Raw genomic sequence first — 20,395 nt, 5'->3', positions numbered from 1 at the left:
TGGGCTTTCAGCTCAGATCTAGGAAAGAAATCCTAGGGAAGAGTACATGCTTCTAATACACCATAGGTCAAATAAATCAAGCTGCAAAGGCTCTGCAGAATATAGGAGGTATTAAAAGATCCTTTTTTCCCCCCAAACCACGCTGCCCATGCAAAATAAAGGCAGGATCCTCACAAGTAGTCAGGACGCTGCTGCAGGATTTATACCAGTGGGATGGGGCAAGACTGAGATGTTGCTGACAGTAATAAAAACATCAGGTAATACTGCACTAATATCCCTACCCTCAACTGTTCAACACTTGTGCCTTATTTTTTAAATCAAGCAGCCACTCCTCTGCTTTTCACATAGGGTATATAAACTGAGCCACTATGTTAATGAGCCACTGCATATAGATGAGCTGGCAACCAGTCTGAGCTGACACAGGCATACATAAAAGCCAAGGAGGGCCCTGGTCATGCTCCCTTTGGTGGAGAAGCTGTTGGGAATTACATGCTCTAGGGGTACAGGAAGCTTTCCCTCCCACCTCCCTGCTGCAGTCACCTCTGCTGCTTAACACCCAAGGTAAGAGGCTCATGCCATATTATTTCCTTGAAAGGTAGCAGTGACACAGGGCTGGAAGGATATTGAAGCGTGGCAACACAATGAACTACAGTGGGATAAAGTGATGCAGGTTTGCATTGAGCTAGCATGGTGGGAACTGCCATGATTGCTGTTCTAACCCTGTATTAGTATTGAGCAGCCTGTCATTCTCTCACAATTACTAGAAGGCTGAGTCTGCGCACCCAGCCTGGGAGCAAGAAATAGCTAATGGTTTTTACTGCTAGACTTTGACTTCACTGTGCTCGTTTGGAGCAGTAATGTGTGCATACCACAGGTTCTCCCCATTCAGATGCACTGAGAGATGCTCAGGTCCTGCAGTAAGGAATTTCCCAGAATCACTGTTTAAAAAAGGATCCACCTTTAAGTTCTCTCCCATTTTGGGCCTGACAATGTGTAGTGCATGGTTCACCTCCCCAGTCCCATAGTCAATTACTTCTCTCAACTCCTATAAACATCTACAGGAAAAAAGAGAATCCACATACGTGTTAGCAATAAATAGGAAAATCAGGACACACCACTTATGAGCTGACTTGTCAGAAAATGGTAATTAAAGCGTTCCAGCTGATAGTGCCCCTTTAATGAATTATTAGTAATGTTCTCTGAGAACATTTGATGAAAGACACCATAAGAGTTTGTACTTAAACCAATTTTCTGCATGATGCAACTTCACTGCATGAGGAGAAAAACCCCCACTACAGAATCAAGCTAAGAAAATAAGAAAGCAATGGTCTGAATGATCAGCAAGTAATAGCTGCCCTCCTGTACTGGTTACCTCTACTTACCTACCATTGCCTTTTTGCATAAGTGTTTATCTAATAATTGCCACCACTTCCTTAAATTCAGTTAAAAATTAGCCAGTAAGAAGTAACAGTGTTGGTCTTCAGCTGCTGTTAATAAGTATCAAGCATAGGTACAATAGTGACTGAGCAGCTCCATTTCAGTACAGATACAGCAGCACATAGGGACTGAGCCCTTCTAATACCAACCACACCAGGGGCTTCTGAACAGCACTCCATGCATTACATCAATACCAACACATCCTTCTTGTGCTGGGCAATAGCAGCAAGCTCATCCTACAGGTGCTTTTGCCTAAGAGCTACTCCTGCTTTCAGAACCTTCCAAGGCATCTTGATGTGCACAGAACCAGCAGTGATACCCCCACCCTCAGCTACCCTTTGGCAGGGGGAAGGAGACATGAGCCTCCCATGACTCATTTCTTTCATCAAGGTTCTTGCTGGTTTCCAGCTCCATCCAGATCTGTCTGACTTTGATGTCTCCCTTAAAAAAGGTAACAGAGCAGCTCTGAGAATTTGCTTTTCTTGGTGGCAGCTCTGTGGACCCCCCAGGAGCTCGTAGGTAAGCAATGATACTCTGGGGTGTGACAGTGGAAAGCTCTTTCCAGTCATGTAGTTCTAAGCATCCTATACCTGAAGGCCACTAATGGCTTCCACATTTCAGCTGTATCAGCAGCTCACCTAAACACTAAGGAGTATCTGTAAGTGTCCGGACTACAATGGGAAGGAGGGGAGTTTGGCACAGGAATGTGGCTTTACCTTCCTTTACATATAACCATAAGACAATGTAAAGTTGCTACAGCAGAGCCATGTGTCCCTTCCTTCAGCAGCACAGCTCAAAGGATGTACTACCATGATAGAGCCCAAGGCTCTATTTCTAGTCTGCTGTGCATCAGCCTGCATTCAGGAGAAGGAGCTTTATAACTAACATTCAGAGCCTTGTTAGCTCACCCTGAATATCTTCATAAATCTTTGCTACACAACAGGTAACAGGACACAGACAGGCCGTGGGTGGCTGATAAGTTTGCACCCTCCATACACAGTGCTCACAGAGATAAGATGGTTTTATTTGTTTCTTGGTTTCACATCACAGGGTTTTGATATGCAAATGTGCCTCCCCTGCAGCAGCATCCCACAATAAATGCAAGGTAATTTAAGTTGGTTCATACCTTAATAAACTCCCTCAGATGCACTCTGTGCTGTCAAGAGAAGGGAGTACACAGAGTAATCACAGAGATAACAAACAACAAAACAAGGCCTGTTTGAAGCCCTAGGACTTTCTGTCCCAGTGAGGAAAACAGAATTATACAAGAGCCCTTCAGAACACAGACAAAGCTACTGCAATCTGAACAGCTACCTCACGTGTGAATGTTCAGTAATGTCAAGAGATAAAAGAATGGAGTTGATTTCTTCTCCTTTACTCACTTAAATAAGGAGATCTAACCTTGGCTGCCCACATAACCTGAGGGTGGGCAGCAGCTCACCCAGTACTCTTTGCACACTGGCTCTGGTATCTCAATCAGCTGCTTGAGCCTTACTCATGTTTTCAGGGTACACTGAGGTGAAGTGAATCCTCCCTTAGGTTTCCATCACTTCACAGGCACTATGGGAATCTCAATTCACAACCAAGGGCTGCTCTGAATTCTGGATGAATTAGAACAACTGAGCCAAGATTCCCAAGTACTTATTAGTAACTGAGATAAGAGCTCATTTCAAGCCTGAAGTTCAAACTAAGACTTCAAACTTCACAGAAATGCTCAAAATAGTCTGGTACCTACAGCAGAAGGAGCCACTAGACAGTTTGGTGACAATATGCTTTAAATACAAAGAACAGCACAGTGTTCACACTCATAAGAAACCTACATTAAAGATTTTCATTTGCTTCGTATCTGCAAATCAGCTTAATATTTTTTCCATCTAAAAAACCACCACTGTATATCCCCCTCTTTTCTCTCTTTGCTGTGTTCTTTGCACATAAATGCTTTTCTTCTCCTCGGATGATGGTAAATAAGTTCCTACCAGGACAGCAGGCAGGCATCTCTTACCTTTATATTCCCCTGAAATCTGAGCTCTGTTACAATTCTGACTATGATGCCATGATGCCATGCTGCCAGTCCATAGCAACACACACCAGAGCTCTCAGAGCACTTTGCAATCCTTGAATTCATCCACATAACACTCATTTTGCTTCCATGTTACGAGCAGGTGGGGGAAACAGACACAAAGGGGAGAGCAGGCAGAAGGAAGTGGAAAACCATAACTAAGCTCAGGTAATTGCACTCTCCAGGAGAGGTTTTACCACTTGCTTCCCAGGTGCTGCAGACAAACCTTCTTATTAGGACAGATTAGCCTTGTTTATATGTTAAGATACAATATTCTCCTTACATTTACTCCTCATTGTGAAGTAACAAGGGATGTGCTGAACACCACTCTCTGGCCTTGGTAATAAGTTGATTTAATTGGATTTGATTTTTCAAATGTAGCATCTCAAGTCAGCCATAAACTCTGAAATTAGCATTTCACATCTCATACGGGAGAGGTTTTAAAGCAGCATAAGGAGATGAAGTCCATGCCCAGTGAGTTTCAAATTACTCCGAGGATGAACTCAGCCATATGCATGTTAAACTAAAATTGAGCAGGCTCTGAGTGCGTCAGACAAAGTTATTAATGGCGTACATTTGCTATTAAGAATGCAAAGCAGCTATTTTGTACCCAGTTCGTTCATACGTCTCTTCACATCAGTGACCCATGTGATGGGTCAATAATTCACTCGGTGTGCACTGAAAGCCAGGAATGTCTTGCAAGTCAGTTACACTTATATAAATAATTAGGAGCACAGAAGTAACTGAAGGATTGAAACAGAAAGAGCTCTGCTGGTGAAACACTGCACACCCCAGGGACACCAGGCTGCTCACATCTTTAGGTTTGCAGCTGGTTGTCCCCATTACTTTCAAAAGGCACTCTGTGTGCCCCAGAAATTACCCTTAAAAGGGGAAGTCCTGGGCTGTAGTATTTCAGGGAATAATCAGGTTTCTCCTGTAAGTGAAAGCTATTTGCTTTCTGCAGGAGATGTGAAAAAGTAGGAGATGAGGCCAACAGCTGCCAACTGAGATTTGATTCTCAAGATTTGCTCCTGAAACACTTCACTTCTGTGGCATTTATTTGTAATAAATCACAGGAACATCCTAACCAATCTCCCAGGCACAGGTGGACCCTGGCTCTCTAATTCAGATGGATGACACTCGCTTCAGCAAACCTTGTATGAAATTGCATAGAATGTCCTTAATACCTCTACCTTCACCTGAAAACCAGCTGAAAAGTCAGATTTTTTTCCCATGGCAGAACATGTGACCACAAACTCACTTTAAATGCCAGGGCAGGAGCTGTAGGCTGTCATACACCCCTTCAAAAGGCACTGGAACAACTGCTGTCACCCACCTCGTGATTGCAGCAGCCAAGCAGAGATGAGGGAAAGAAACTATTGAGATAAGACTGTAACGGGACAAGCTGTTTCTAGACAGCTTGGCTGAACGTAGCAGAAATCAGATATTGGGAAGCAGAGGTAGAACAAAATCCGTCAATCAAAGTCTGCAGTGCTGCCAACATTTGTGATCGGAGCACTGAATGATGAAAGGAAATCTTCCATACTACTGATGTCTGATACTTCTACTGGTGAACCTCAACTGATTCAACATGCAGCAACAGCCAGCAAGTGCCAATCCAGCTTGCAGCTGCTATGTGACAGACTTGCAGGCACAGTGAGCAGAAAAAAGGAGCGTGGCAGATCAGCAGGTAGCAATGTGTTACAAGTGTTAAAGCAGTTCCTTATACTTCTGGAATAAAATATCCTGGGTAAGGACTGCAGCAGGACAGTGCTCCAAATTCTGCATGGAAGCGTGCCCAAAAATGCTGCCTAGGACAACCACGTCCCAGGGCTTATCTCAGTGCTGTATGCAGGTGAATGATTACAGCAGAAGAGTGATACTGCAGTGTGCAGCACGAGTTACAAACATTGAGTTGAAGCACTGATAAACAGCAAGCAGCCATTATTATAAAAACACAGTCGAAGAAATCAAAGGAGCTCTTCCTACTGCCATTTAATCCAGATTAGGTGCTTCTTCGCCCTTCTCTCATTTTCCTCAGGTTCACACAAAGGGAGTGTTACAGAACTGAGAAATAGTAAATCAAATCCTGGCTCTGAGGCTACGCACAGTGTGTGACCACACAGCAGGGCAAGCAAGGCTGACCAAGCAGCCTCTGAGTGCTCTCTTACTGCATCTCTGTTCTGCAGCTGGCATTAGCTATACCCTGTGATGTAAACTACTGTGACACGACTTCATACCGTGGCAGCATTCACTTAATTGCTTTTCTTTAGTGATGTGTAGAGTACAAAGAGAGCAACATTATGCTTTTCTTGTGCATTGAGTAAGCAAGGGCTTTTGGAAGCTGCTGTCACAATAAGTACTTTCTGTCAATGCTGGGTCCTTCTATCAATGTTTTCTATCACACCCAGTGCTGAGTTCTGTTTGGGGAGGCATGGAGCCACTATGCACTTAAATACACCAACAGTTTGGAAATTCAAACGACAGGAGAATGGTGAGGGCTGAGATACCTTGAGATTAGATGTCCAACCAGGGTCAGAACCATCGCAGTGTTGTTCCCAGGTGGTCTTGGCCTTGGGTAAGGCTGTCAGCTGCCTCTCAGCCCTCAGGGCTTTTGCACAAAGCCTTTCCAGTGCACTGTACTGATGACTGAGACTTGACATTGCCAATCTGTAGAAACAAACTACGAGTTAATGATTCAATGCCTTTAATAATTCAGCAAAGAATAACAAAATGAGAACATACAGAAATGGCTCACATGACTCTGCCTGTTCTCCCCATGACCTTTCTGGATAGTGTTTGTGCTGCATTGCCTTCCCAGCACACATCCTGTGCAGCACAGTGCTGTGCTTACAAGCTGCTTTCAGGCAAACAGGTGAAACATTGCAGTCCACCATCACCACACCTTCACAGTGTAATACCTTAAATAAGCAGCCAAAACTTGCCTTTCTCCTTCAGAAAAATTCAACAGAAAGCAAACCACTTCATTTCCAGACTCCTCAGTGAGCAGAATACACAACCAGCACAACATTCCACTGTGCTCAAGCCCTATTTCTTCCTCTTGAAACCACAGTGACACATCACACATAGAAACACTGAGAGAACTGCTTTCTTTTGACCAAAGTCCCCAAAGATACCATTTGCTCGAGAACAACTTCTCCCAGAGAACCATTTCTTCTAAAAAATAATAATAATAATAATAAAAAAATCGATATTTTCAGTGAAAACCTCAATTCTCTGAAAATAGAAACAGTTCTGTTGGGAAATCCCCCTCTGTGGCACAGACAGCCCCACTCCCAGCTCTCATAGAGGTGATTCCCAGCATGACTGCACATCCCATGACAGACCCTGAGGGTGAGGTGCATCACCTGCTGCATGGGAACCGCCACAGCAGGAGGTGCTATGGGAGATGCAGTCTAGCTGTAAAATTGCTCAGGCACTGCAAAATAGCACTAATGACAGTTTCATTTGGTCCCTATGAAGCGATCATTGCAAACGTTTTTGTCTGGCAGTTGTTTTCCAGGCTCCATGCGATAGAGAGGGAGCGTTTGTGAGTCAGGGCTGCCCTCGTAGGGCAGGAGGAAATTCCACTGCTGTCTATTCCCCAAAGCCTTAATGGTGTTTGTATACAAGAGCCACACCGTGTGCTCTCACCTAAGCTGAGCACTCCAGACTCTCCCCCTCATTAAATGCAGTAATGAATTTATCTTGTATGCAGCACTAACTACAATAATATTAATGGCTAACAATGACAGTAATGGCTTTACTGCTGTAAATCTTTACTTGCAGCCCTTGAGGAGCCCAAACACTCCCAACCTCCAACAGAACACAGTTTGCTCAAGTCTCCATTGCTGCAGCATACATTATTTCACTTACTCATCTGCCTGTGTTCTCAGGAATGAATGCTGCCTTCGAGACAGCTTTGTGAGGGGAAACTGCAGCCTGTCTTTTCAAGTAATGTAGAGCAGGCATAGCACAGGTAGAGCTCCTGGATGCAAGCAGCTGCTGGTTGTTATCACAGAAACCCTATTTGAAGCATGACCAAGGCACACTCCAGTGGGGAGCACCAGGGCTGCTCAGCAGAACGGATCAGGGAGCAAACCCCATCAAGCACACAGCACAGCATGAAGACAGACCCATTTTTAAGGCAGAGGGTCTCAAGCCTTCTGGTATAACAGGCTGGCAAAGCATTATAGCAGTCTTCCTGAAGTGGCTCAGTCCTTTACATGACCAATAGCGCCCATAGAATCTGCACACCCCATACATCTCAGTTCATATACATTTTCAGGATGTAGGAGAATCAAGGGAGGGTTTGGCACAGCCTTGTGCTGTATGCCAAGGGCAGCAGGAACGCTCCTGATTCACCCAGTTTAAACAGAAGTGATGGGTGCTCCTCCTCTGATGACAGGAGACAAATGAGGCACATAAGTGGACTTAGGCAAGGTTACGCTCCTGCTGTACTTCAAACTGATTCAATACAAGGTCAGCTCTGTTTGGCAGTCCTTGATTCTGTGACAATTCTGATACAACAGGTTTGGGATACTGCAACAGGCAGATCCCTGCTCTAACCATGGCACCGACTGAAAAACAAATGGGCTGTATTCTCCAAAGGTCTCGGTAGAAAAGCAGCCAGCAGATAACACACAATAAGACTAAGTGCTGTCGTTTGCTTCTCTAATAAAAAAGGATTTCAGAAGGCATTAAGAATGAGATATTTCACATACTTTGTTCAGGGGAAGTTCAACAAAAAGAAAAAACAGAAAGGACTGAAAGAGAACTGATTTTTAAAGAGCTGAAAGGGACTGAAAAAATAATCCCTTAACTCTGTATCCCCCTTTCTTCTACCTAAGCTCCTTAGAACTTCATCTGAATCCCTAACAAAGATGCATTTCTATCAAAAGCTGTGAGTTCAGAGGGCTGCTTTGTGTTTATGCTTTCCCCCTGTAACAATGAGGCTCTGCCAGCTTTGTTTGCACCTCCTTTGCAGTAAGGAAAGAAATACATTTGAAGCCACAGGTATCAAAACAGCATTTAAATGTGTTAATAGATGTTATTCTTGTCTGACCCCCATCAAACCTCAACCACCTTCCCCTTCCTACACCCACTGCTCCCCAGCACTGCACGTGACTGAGATTAAAGCCATTTCCATGGATTAATGTGCTCCGCACACAGTGCTGCACAAAGGACTTACCCAGAGAACCATTAATGCGCCTGGGCATTACCCCCCACATTCAGAAGGGCTCTCAGCAAACCCACTGAGAGTGAGTAGGAGCAAAGAGGACCTCTCAGTTACATCCCTCGTGAGCAAAGGAACCCCGGCTGGTACGTAGTACATGGGATCTCTAACCACTGCTGTTACCTACTTGCAGAAGTGCATCTCTAAAGAACTAACTTTCTGGGCATTTATAAGTTATCGCGGGTATTGGGAGTGATGCAGGATAGTTTGGAAAGATCAGGAACTGAAGACCAGAAATACAAAAGTTCCTGCTTATTGCAGTGATCTCTGGAATATGAGAGTGGAACAGCCCAGTGGGAGCTGCATGTTTCTGCAGCCAACCTCGACACGCCATTGCTGCGCAAGGCAGGTGAGCTGCCTGCTGTCCCATCACTCAACACAAGCAGTGCAGCATTTGATGAATGCAGTACTGCTGGGGACAGCAGAGCTCTGCCAGCTCCTCCTAAAGGCATTTCTCACACAGCACAGCTTGCAATGCTGTGTTTGTTTGGGCTGACAGGAAACATCCTGCTAAATATTAGCTACAACACAGCCGGGTCAGCTACCTTCAGTGATTTAAATGGAAAGGACTAAGGGCTATATTACATAACTTGCTTTCTATAACCTCTTCTGTAGCACACTCACATTGTGTTGGTACAGGAGGCAATGCCTCTCTTGCTGAAGAGAATCAACACATTCCAGCTTTAAGTGGGAGCAAGAAAGATTTGTTGGGGGTAGGACTGCTTTGCCACCCTGGCTCAAGAAAGGTGTAATTCTCCAGACTTCAATCTACCTGGGGTAGCTTAAACAGGGCTTGTAAAGCAGTCTGAAGACAGCAGGGAAGATTTAAAGAGGAAGAAGAGGAACAGCAAACTTGGGGATTTGTTTCCAAGGTTGCAGCCCAGACTGTGCTGATTGGCTTCCTCACATCATCTCTGTGATAATTATCTGTTGATTTGTATGTCTGGATTCATCCAAAGATTTCTAATGAAGGCTGAATCAGGTCTACCAGAATCGTGGTGACATCTATGAGAACCCCAGCAGGAAAAGCCAGCTGGATCAGAGAACCTCCTCCATTTCTCCCCTTCACACCTTTCCAGGGGGTTATGAGCAGCTCTGCTGGAGCTCATCTCTGCCAAAGGTACGGCTGTGCAGCTCAGGGTGTGCAGGCAGCGACATGGAGGCATTCTGCTCCGTTCCAGCACTGACACTCAGAGCTTGCACTGCTGCAGAAAAAGCACAACACAGTGAATACCAACAGCAGCTGAAGCTGCACATTTCTGCACACAGGGCAGTTAAAGGTTAAATACTGCAGAGCTTCTGGGAATGCTGCATCGTGCAGCAATGTTTTCTTTTTGCTCAAACTATGCATTAACATGAACACATTAAAAGGGTGTTAAGAAAAGCAGACTGAGGATTGTTTGGAGGGTAACCCCATCCCCCTCCTCGAGTTCTTGCTTAAAGTTTAACTTTAGCAGCTACATTCACAACCAATACATTCAGCAGCAGAAGTTCAAAGCAGTGAAAAGCTACAGCACAATGACCTTCATCTCTTCAAGCTCACTTTCATGAGCAGAGGTTTCAGTGTAAGCACAGACTGTGACACAAAGCAACAAACTTGTATTTTACTTCTGACTTCACAAAATGTAATCCATGCTTATCAATAATACTTTCCCTTTGCTACTGATTGCTGTATCAAAAGGTAACCTGTGGTCCCTGTAACTGCTATGTCTAATGTAAAGACTTCTTTCAGCCAGCTAGAACGTTAGGCGGCTTCTGCTACAGAGTAAATGGAAGAAAGCTTTTGCCAAAGAGCGGCTCACTCCTGCATGGTGCAGTGATAAGACACATCCACTCAGAAGGAGTACAATCTTCCTTTACCAGCAATTAGCAGCCAGCTTCACTATTGGCACAGGCAGAGCATCTACCATTTAAAAGGCTGAATTGAAGTAAGACAGAATTTGCACTAACTCATGTCAGTAGATGAATCCAATGCAGTGGCACAGAATGAACAGCAATCAGCTGCACAGTCCCCAGCACCTTCTGGTCTGAGACGCACTGCTGAAGTGCCACGTGTTCTACAGCAAACATCCCAGTCTGTGAACGGCTGTGGATGTTTTGTCCTCCAAGATACAATAAACTCAGAATATTCTCTGTGTGAGTCACCAGTGAGGATATTTTCCCATCAAGTTTGTGAGTTGTTTCTAAGCTGAAGCATTTTGCCCCCAAGAAATATGATTACAACACACAGCAGAGTTCAGCTACACAAGAAGAATTTTGTTTAATAAAGGCTAAAGAGGCACACAGGGTACATTCCCAGGGTGGGTCAGCCCATCTAACACATCTTCTGTTAGAAAGGAAGACATTTTATGCTTGAGGGGTAATCAATTCTAAAATGGAGTATCTCTAAGAATATCCCTAAATTTGGGGCCCAAAAGCTGGCCATGAGCACAGCAGGCCATCTGCAACTCCACAGTGGATGAAGCTCATCCCACACCTACGTGAATGAGCAACTCTGAAACTGAGACATCCCTGCATGTTTGCTGCTCCCACTCTGATCACATCTGTGCTGTTTCCCACATCAGTGACTCCTGCTCCCTGGTTCTTGCTAACACAGACAGTCATAAAAGGCAAAATTAACAGAGACACAGAGCTGCACTTTCCTTTAAGAATAGATTTCAAAATGCACCCCTTTCATATTGGTGTTACCTTTGGGATGAGTGAACACCCAACTATATTCCAGCAACAGCATTACTGTTTATTTTATTCTCTCCTAGAAGTCCTGCTTCTGCATTTCCAGAGCTTGAAATTCACACTTCAAACCCAACCTATAACCATGCTGAAAGTCACTGCATCTATCTGGCTTCATTTGACATTCTGCACCCTCTCCCATTCCCTCCTAGGTGCACACTCTACATCACACCTGATGAACACACACACACCTCTTTAAGCCCAACTTCATCTTCTAGAAGACAGAAAAACCTCAAAGCTGAGCTGCTCCCCATTTGTTTGCCCACTGCATGCCCACAATGAACTTTGCTGCTTCTCTATTCCTCTGCTTATTCCACTGAGTAGGGGACAACATTAACAGTTGACCGATTCTTAGCTTCACAAGTTTACTAAGCAAGTCAGAATGCTTATTTTCTCTTTGCTGGAATGCTCCTTAGGCAAGAATCTGCCCATTTCCTCATATACTTACTGGAACTTTTCTCCAGTAGTGGAGGGAAAATATGCAAATGGTACAACTTTTTCCTAAGCAGGCGTCTTGAGACCTGGGCAGCCTTTACTCCTTGCCTGCAGGTACAAATGAGACCCGCATTACCCATAATGTTTATTATTTCTTATTCTCCAGAACACCATCAGCAGAGGGAATGTTCAACTACCTCCGGAAACGCTTTGCCAGCCACATCACAGAACGAAGCCGGAGAAAAGCCAGGCTTGTTTCCAAAGATGGAAGGTGCAACATAGAGTTTGGCAATGTAGAGCAGTCAAGGTTTGTCTTTTTGATTGATATATGGACAACTATCCTGGATTTGAGATGGAGATACAAAATGACTATCTTCATTTCAGCATTCTTAGGCAGCTGGTTTCTGTTCGGTCTCCTCTGGTATGTTGTGGCCTACATACACAAAGACCTTCCAGAATTCAATCCTTCCATAAATCACACCCCCTGTGTTGAGAATATCAATGGTCTGACTTCAGCATTCCTGTTCTCCTTGGAGACACAGGTCACTATTGGCTATGGCTTCAGGTGTGTCACAGAACAATGTGTCACTGCCATTTTCTTGCTCATCTTCCAGTCTATTTTGGGGGTAATCATCAATTCTTTCATGTGTGGTGCCATCTTGGCCAAGATATCAAGGTCCAAAAACCGGGCCAAGACTATCACCTTCAGCAGGAATGCTGTCATCAGCAAACGCGGTGGGAAGCTCTGCCTCCTCATCAGGGTGGCAAACCTCAGGAAGAGTCTTCTCATTGGGAGTCACATTTACGGCAAACTCCTGAAGACCACCATCACCCCAGAAGGAGAGACAATCATTCTGGACCAGGTCAACATAGAATTTATCGTTGACGCTGGCAATGAAAATCTCTTCTTCATTTCCCCACTGACTATTTACCATATCATAGACAAGAACAGCCCTTTCTTCCACATGGCAGCAGAAACAATTCTGCAGCAAGATTTTGAACTGGTGGTGTTTTTAGACGGCACTGTTGAAGCGACCAGTGCTACCTGTCAGGTGAGGACATCTTACATCCCAGAAGAGGTGCTCTGGGGTTATCGCTTTGCTCCCATTGTGTCCAAGACCAAGGAAGGGAAATACAGAGTAGACTTCCAGAACTTCAGCAAGACAGTGGCAGTGGAGATGCCCCACTGTGCCTTCTGCCTCTACAATGAGAAAGAAGCTAAAGCCAAAGAGAAGAAAGGCTATGACAACCCTGGTTTTGTCTTGGCAGAAGCTAGCGAAGCCAGTGACACAAAGATGTAGCTCCAAACCTTTATCAGACTGCACCTTCCTGCATAACTAATTCAATCTTGAGAGGATTAATAACTTAGTAAAACAAATAACAGGTTTGTTTTAGCTCTACAACAGCATCTATCTTTTCAAAAGACTCAAATCAGAGAGGACCAGCATACCAGTGATCAGCAGAATACTATTTAACAATGCTTTGTATTTCATAGAATTTATATTTTTATATCTGTGGGACATTTTATGAAGCTGCTAAGTTGGAGCGTCCAACTCACTCAAGCTCCCAGAGGCACATCAGTTTTACTAAGCCTGGAAAGAGAAACTTTAAGTCATTCCTAAGGAGCAAAGCTGTCAGAATGGGAGTATGAGAAGGACAGACAGAAGACCAAACTTCTCCATAAGGACCAAAGAGACATAGAAGCCAAAACCTCACCAGAAATGCATGTCTCTCATTGCCAAAGCCCTCTGTGGATGCAGACTCTTTGGCTCCAGACCTCTTAAGCACTTTTGAACAATTTGAAATAACTCCTTCTTATTTTGAGCTGACACGCTTATGGAAATTGAGCACTAAGGGGTGGTACGTGTTTAGGAAGGGATTGTGAAGAGAAAACTATGCCATCCTCCTGCACCTACAACTTCATAAAGGGTTCTCTTCTGTGAAAGTCTTGATTGCTTAAGGGAAAATACCAAATGGAAAGTGAAAACAAGCACAAGTAGAGACACCTGTTGTAAGAGAAGAGGAGTTTTACAGCTTATTCTTAGTTGTTTAACTCTCCAGATTCCCCCCTGCCCACTTCCCCCAGGAGGCAGCTGCTGTGATACTGAGAAGTCTCAGAAGGCGATGGGCCAGGGGGAAAGCAAACACAGCGGGGAGGTGAAGGACACACACACTGCATCACACCTGGCAGGAGAGTGATCCTCAGGGAGAAGAGAGGAACTTCCCAGTGTGAGGTACATCTTTGAAAAAACTCACAACACCAACAATACCTTTCCTTAAAGCATAAATGTATCGCTACAACAAAAGCACAGTGAAGCACTGTAACACAATGGATACTAGAGCAGTGACAACATAGTAGCAAAGTCCTGGGCTGCAGTAAGTAAGGACATGCTCAGTGCAACAACTGTAAGACAGAAATAAAGGAAAGAAACCGCTTACCTTTAGAAGGCCTCAGGTATGAAGGGATCTCCAGCAAGATCCCCTCACCTCCACTGCCAACCCTTAGATGAGGGCTGGGAAGGGGTGGATCCTGGCTGCAGCCCTTCCATCACTCAGCACATTGCATGCACCTGAGCTGCCCTGGGCTGGCCCTGCCTTCCCCCCAGGTGCTCCATCACTGCTTCAGGCTGTGACTCGGTATTGCCACTACACACAGTAAAGATGCTCAGGAGCCCCCACCAAAAGAGCTTCACATCCAGTTTCATATGGTTTACCTCACCAGAACAGAACACACATCTACAGCAGACAAGTCCTGCTCGTTGGTAACCAGGAGTACATTTTCTTGCTTTAATTTTTGGTATTTAGGTTTCAAATGCAGCAAAAACCTTCAATAGCTTTTAGGTGAGTTCCATCCATATCCTCACAGTCTGATATTTTTGGTCTCCTGATGCTCCCAAAGAAGTTCTGCTGAGAGTTCATAGGACAAAAGCGAGAGCTTTTCTGGGAACTCTTCCCAGTGATATAATTCAGACCATCTATTTTAAACGCTGGTAAAATAGATGTGCCTTTTTTAAATGCAGTTGGATTGAGGGGTTGTAAAAGAAAGGCACAACTAAGTGGTCAAATAACCAAGACAGTATTGTGAATGGACTGAGTGTAGGAATGAAGATCTGGGAGCCGAGGGAGTTCAGTCCCAGTGGAGCATCAGCCCCTCTGGTGGTTCAGAACAAATCACTTTGGTGTGAATTTCCAATTTGCCATCTGTAAGATGGGATGTGAGGTTCTCACACTGTACAAAGAATGATGTTAAGAACAGTTATGTCACTAAAGCACTTTAAAAGCCACTTCTCAGCTGTCTCAGTCTTTCTTCAGCGCATCGTTGTTAAATCCCTCTTCGCTTTGAAAGAGCAGCACAGAAAGTCCTGTCCTCATCACCTCTCAGAACCACTGCACATGGCTGCATGGCAATCTAGAACTGCCAGCACAAATCCTCAGGGTATCTCACAGATGTTGCCCAATACCTTAAGATTGTAGATTTTGCAGTCTTGCAAATGCTGCCAACAGTAAAAACATTTTTGCAGGGGTGGATCCTGGCTGCAGCCCTTCCATCACTCAGCACATTGCATGCACCTGAGCTCCCCTGGGCTGGCCCTGCCTTCCCCCCAGGTGCTCCATCACTGCTTCAGGCTGTGACTCAGCTCTTCTACTACAGATGTAGTATTACGTGCTACCACAATTCAAACAGGAGACAGCTGATCTCACTTGAAGGATGATTATCTGCCCTTTATTCTGACAGTCACACCTTCCTCAATAGCCAGTCTTGCTGTCTGCACTAATGGAGGGGAGATTGCATTCTTTCATTTTAGTATGACAGAGGGACAACTGGCCATAGCATGAACTGGGACAGACCCCAAGCTGGCAGGGCCGTGGCTAAGCCAAGCTCACATGGACAGGGATTGTAAGCAACCAAAATGGGGACCCAGGAAAGGCGTCATTCTCCCTCTGGCTACCATCCAGGGAGCACAGAGCCCTGCAGCAGTGGGGGATTTCCTCTTCGTGTCCAGAGAGGGCTGTGTGTCACTTGAGAGATAAAGTCCCAGGGCAGGGAAAAAAGGTTATCGGGAGACACTCTGCATGCAGTGCCGCTCAGGACCGACTCCATAGGAAATCTATTTCAGGGGCTGTCACCTCTACTTCCATTAAAAGAAAGTTCAGTTAAGAGGATGAAAATAAATTTAATCTCGCTGAGCAGAAGTGGCTCTGGGGGAACCGCTGCCCTGATACTGGAAACAAAGGCAGGTTTCTTTGCCTGTGACAGCACTTCATTGTCACATCTCCACAGCACTCTTTTCTAAACCCTCATGCTTCTCTTCTCCCTCCATTTGTCCATCCAGCCTCCAGTCTGTCCATACGGTGGCCAAAACAACTGCAGAATACAACACAGAGGCCATCAACCTCGTTGGTACAGAGCAAAGCCATCTCTTTAGGGGAGGAAGTCAGACCATGTGCTTACTACTGCATGAATCATAGAATGGCCTGGGTTGAAAAGGACCACAATGATCATCGAGTTTCCACCCCCTGCTATGTGCAGGGTCACCAACCACCAGACCAGGCTGCCCAGAGTCACATCCAGCCTGGCCTTGAATGCTTCCAGGGATGGGACATCCACAGCCTCCTTGGGCAACCTGTTCCAGTGGACAGGAAGGCCGAGAGGGCTTAGCTGTGAAAGCATTAGCCAAGCAACAAAGCTTGGGAATAATGTGTCTGCACTAAACTTAATTTATCTTCTCAGTTCACAAACAACATGTTTCTTCTACTGTATTTATTTTAAACATTCGTTCAAGCTGTGCATAATATTTCAATCATTTTGAAATAGATTCACCCTCCTGCTGGCAAATGAATAAGGCATCCTGCTGGCTGCTGGAGAAAGGGCCATGAATTAAAATAACTGCTTTCAGTAAACCGACATGTGCTAGTGAGCTGTCTGCACACACCCTTTGGTAGTAATGGGTGAGAAGGAACTCCTAAATAACAACAATAAAACAAACCTTGGCAAACCGTTTGGATACACAGACTGATTTGCACTGTGGTGATGTGGCGCACCACGGCTAACTAACACAGCAACTGCCTGCACAACTCCTGTGTGTACATACTGCCTTGTAAACTCAGCTACTCGCCCATAAACAAGTCAGCAGCGTGCACAGCCCCAGCACAAATGAGAGTGGCTGAGGTGTTGCAGCCTCCTTCCTCTCCCCAGGCAGCAAGCTGATGTGGTTACACACATGGGAATTCTGCTGGGAAGAGCTTTTATTTCCCTCCTTCTTTTTTCACCGCCTTTGATTCAGCCCTGCCTGGAAGCAGCACAGTGCTGGCGCAGTTCTTGCTCCCCACGCAAGCAAAGGGAAACCACAGCCCATGAACAGCACACTGCCAGCACAGGGACGGGGGAAACGGGGTGAGCTCCCAACCCTCGGTGAGTCTGTGCCTACAGCTTGATGCTGTGGAGCCGCTGTGACAGCACTGAGAGTGACCCCGAATCAAACACAGCCCTGCGATGGCTTCACTGCAACTGCAGCAGGGAAGCCGAAAGTGCTCCCTGCACAGCTGTGAGAGCACACAATGCCTTTCCTGAGGCCAAGCGGACATTCCTGCGGTAGAAGCATCTGCCTGGCAAAGCTTACGACTTGCACAAACTCTCTGCTGCACGAGCGCGACATAAACCCTCTATGCTCCAGGGAGCCGGGTGAGCAAGGGGAGGCTGGAAACCCGAAAATCTCATTGCATCTCCACCCGCGAGCTGCTGGAAAGCGCTGAAGCCCTCACGCTCTGCGTGACGCACCGCGCGCCGGGCCCGCAGCTCCCTGCGCCGCACAGCTGCGGGACCGCGGCTGCATTCTGCATCGCGGCCGCTGGGGGGCGCCACTGCCCCGCGCAGGACGGCGGCCACAGCTCTGCTCCGCCCCGCGCTGCCGCGGCGATCTTAAAAGCTCGAAGCAAGAATTCGTTCGAAGCGCTCCTCCTTTTACTGCACGGAGCACAGCGCACGTAGTGACATATTTTGGTACGAGCTCTGCGAGCGGCACGTATTTAGCCGCTTCGCAGGAGCGTCGGGAGACCTCAGTTCTCAGCTATGAGAGTAGAGGTGGTACCAAAGGCGGCGGTGGTGGTTGTTGGGGGGTGCCTGGGGGCTGCTCCCCGCTAAGAACGAATAGCAGCCAGGCAGGTCGGCCCGGGGCTGCAGTTCGGGGCTGCGGCTGTTCCTCTCCGCGCGGCCGCTCCCGGTTTCGATGCGGAGCCGCCGCAACGCGCGAAGGATGCGCTGCCGCCGGGGCGGTGTGAGCGCGTTGTGCCGCGTGAGGGCGCCCCGGGCAGCGCCGCTCTCGGCGCTCCGCTCCCGCGCTATACAAACGCCACCGAAGCCGCCCGCCCGCCCACCGTTCCCACACGCGGAGCCGTCTCGGCCCGACGGGGCTCAGCCCCGACGCACCTCACGCAGCAGTTGCGGGACGGGACACCTGAGGGCGCTGGGCGGGCCGTGGGCGCTCACCGGACAGCAGCGGGCGGTGGGTGGCCGCTCCGCCGGCGACCGTTAACGGCCGCGACCGTTAACGGTTCCGCCCCTCAGCGGCGGCCTCGAGCCGCTCCGGCGCGGTCCCTCCGCCTCGTGCAGCGCTGCTGCGCGGTTGCGCGCGGTCCCGGAGCGCGAGACTCGAGCGCTGCTCCGCCCGCTGCAGCTCCGCACCAGCGCAGCTCAGCGCCGCGAGCGACAAAGGATCCGCGCAGGAGCAGCGCTGTGTTGCGCACCCGCGGGAGGACGGAGCTCGTGCAGCCGGACAGGCGCTGCCCGTGACCGCGTGCGGCGCCCGCTGCGGAGCTGGAAGGTGGAGCGGCTTCGGGCTGCTTCGGGCAGAGAGCGAATGAAAGGCCGAAGCAAACAGCGCGCAGCAGCTCCTGGAAAGGGGGAAGGAACCTCTTGTGCTGAAGTAGCTGCGCAGCAAAGTAGCAGAAACCTCTGCGCCTCCTCCTTCAGCAGCTGTAACTTCATAGGAGAAAATCTCCTTCCTTCTATCCAGTCTAAATCTCCCCTCTTTTAGTCTGAAAGCATTTTCCCGTGTTCTGCCACAGCGGACCCTGCCGAGGAGTCTCTCTGCTTCTTTGCAGCCCCCATCCAGATACTGGCAGGCTTGCTGCTGCCACAAGTGAGTGTAATAACACCTGGTGAAGTCGGTCCTTTGGATGACCTCTGCCTTGTTTCTAATATGGTTGAAAACTCTGAGCTGTATTTACAACTTGTTCTGCTTTTACAGATGAGAACTGTAACATGAAGTTATGCCAGGTATTGTGCAAAATTATACAAATAGGGGCTTTGATGTGAATTTATAAACCGCAGCCTCAGATGTGCCTCTGGACTACAGCTCTAATTAGCACCAAATGCAGCAACACTCAGTTTGATGTGGGAGAACCTATTTTGTTCCGAGGTCCAACACACTAATTCCACAGAGCTCATTAGGAATGCTACATCAGCATAGCAAGGAGGCTTTTCAAAGTCTGCCCCTTTAACTCAGTTTCCAGACCGAAGGCTCTTGAGCTTCACCGGGCTTTTAACACAAAGGGTTGGCCGTGGTCACTTACTGTCCGTGAGAGCAGTAAGGATGCAGATGAAACATTATCAGCCCAGCTTCACATCAGATATTTGCACCAACAGAAGTTGTAGCCAAGTCCTTATGCAGTAATCATCTCATTAGGACTGGAATAGTTAGAGATGTTTGCTGGGCAAAAGTATGACAAATACCTCATTTACTAATGACAATATATTTAAGTAGTATTATGTGCTATTTTATACATATGAATAATAAATATATATGTAATATAAACACCTCCTTTTTACCAGTGGGAAGGTCTGAGACTGGGGAAATCCCTCTCCATTGCCATAATATCAGATGCACGTTAGAAATCCGCGGTTGTTTGGAAATTCAGTCTCAGGGCTGAAATGGAATTCTCAGGTATAAGGAATCAGCCAGCAGCTCTCCAGAGAGCAGGTAATGCCAGGGGCTTCTGAGGGCAGCCTGCCCTGTGAATCCAAAGGATGGCTGCTCTGGGCCCATCTTCTCACTCACGGCTGGCATATGGGAATAGAGATAGCAGTAATCTTGGCTGCTTGACATGGGAAGAATTTGGCAGCTCCGAACTTAAAGCATCTACCAAGTGCTTAAGCTGGGAGCACCATCCTCTAAGGAGCAATGGAGTGGGGATGAAAAGGGCTTATATCATTGAAAGGAGGTCTAAATCTGATGTCTGTAATTAAGCAGTAAGAATTCCTGTTTGTTCTCCCTTTCTGGGTTCCTACTGAGCATTTGAGTACAAACCAGAAACACTGGGTGAACATTAGGTGAGTAGAAAATAATAGCCAAGCGACCTCTGATTTCCCTGGGAGCAGTTCTTCCTGCCTGGGTCTGGATTTTGAAGTTCCATGCAGAGTTTCTGCTGTCCTGATTGCCTTATGGCTCACAGTCGTGTGATTCCAACCATCTGTTGTGTAAACTTTCTGATTGAAGCCC

The 20,395-nt window shown here is 46.8% G+C and overlaps 2 protein-coding genes across 7 annotated transcripts in view; one reads left to right on the top strand and one right to left on the bottom strand.

The window, feature by feature from the left end:
* The window catches only part of KCNJ5 (Potassium inwardly rectifying channel subfamily J member 5), a 127,097-nt gene extending 108,488 nt beyond the window's left edge, over positions 1-18,609 (bottom strand). For 4 of the 5 annotated variants that reach the window (XR_006932095.1, XR_006932096.1, XM_015298110.4 and 1 more), the window contains exons 1-2: positions 18,325-18,609; positions 6,007-6,166 (exon numbers count right to left, since the gene is read on the bottom strand). Coding sequence is in view for 3 of the 5 variants with exons in the window: in XM_015298110.4 (XP_015153596.1) it covers positions 6,007-6,041 (35 nt within the window). In the remaining 2 variants the exon portion in view is untranslated. Of the gene's footprint in view, positions 1-6,006; positions 6,167-14,336 lie in introns of all 5 variants that reach the window. The other variant, XM_046903828.1, reaches the window with a different exon arrangement.
* On the top strand, positions 459-16,909 carry KCNJ1 (potassium inwardly rectifying channel subfamily J member 1). Of its 2 annotated transcripts, XR_001469989.4 has the most exons (3): positions 459-561; positions 12,064-14,131; positions 16,232-16,909. XR_001469989.4 is itself a non-coding variant. In XM_004947967.5 (2 exons), exon 2 carries the CDS (start codon positions 12,083-12,085, stop codon positions 13,196-13,198), a length of 1,116 nt encoding a protein of 371 aa, XP_004948024.1. In that variant the 5' UTR covers positions 459-561; positions 12,064-12,082; the 3' UTR covers positions 13,199-15,181. The 2 variants fall into 2 exon arrangements, 1 of the variants encoding a protein (XP_004948024.1); XM_004947967.5 differs by lacking the exon at positions 16,232-16,909 and having other exon boundaries at positions 12,064-15,181.
* Positions 18,610-20,395: the final 1,786 nt, after the last annotated feature.

The sequence above is a fragment of the Gallus gallus genome, chromosome 24, assembly GCF_016699485.2.
Source record: "Gallus gallus isolate bGalGal1 chromosome 24, bGalGal1.mat.broiler.GRCg7b, whole genome shotgun sequence".
Classification (NCBI taxonomy): Eukaryota; Metazoa; Chordata; class Aves; order Galliformes; family Phasianidae; genus Gallus; species Gallus gallus.
Note: the sequence above shows the minus strand (reverse complement) of the source record. Positions and strands in the feature narration are given on the sequence as shown.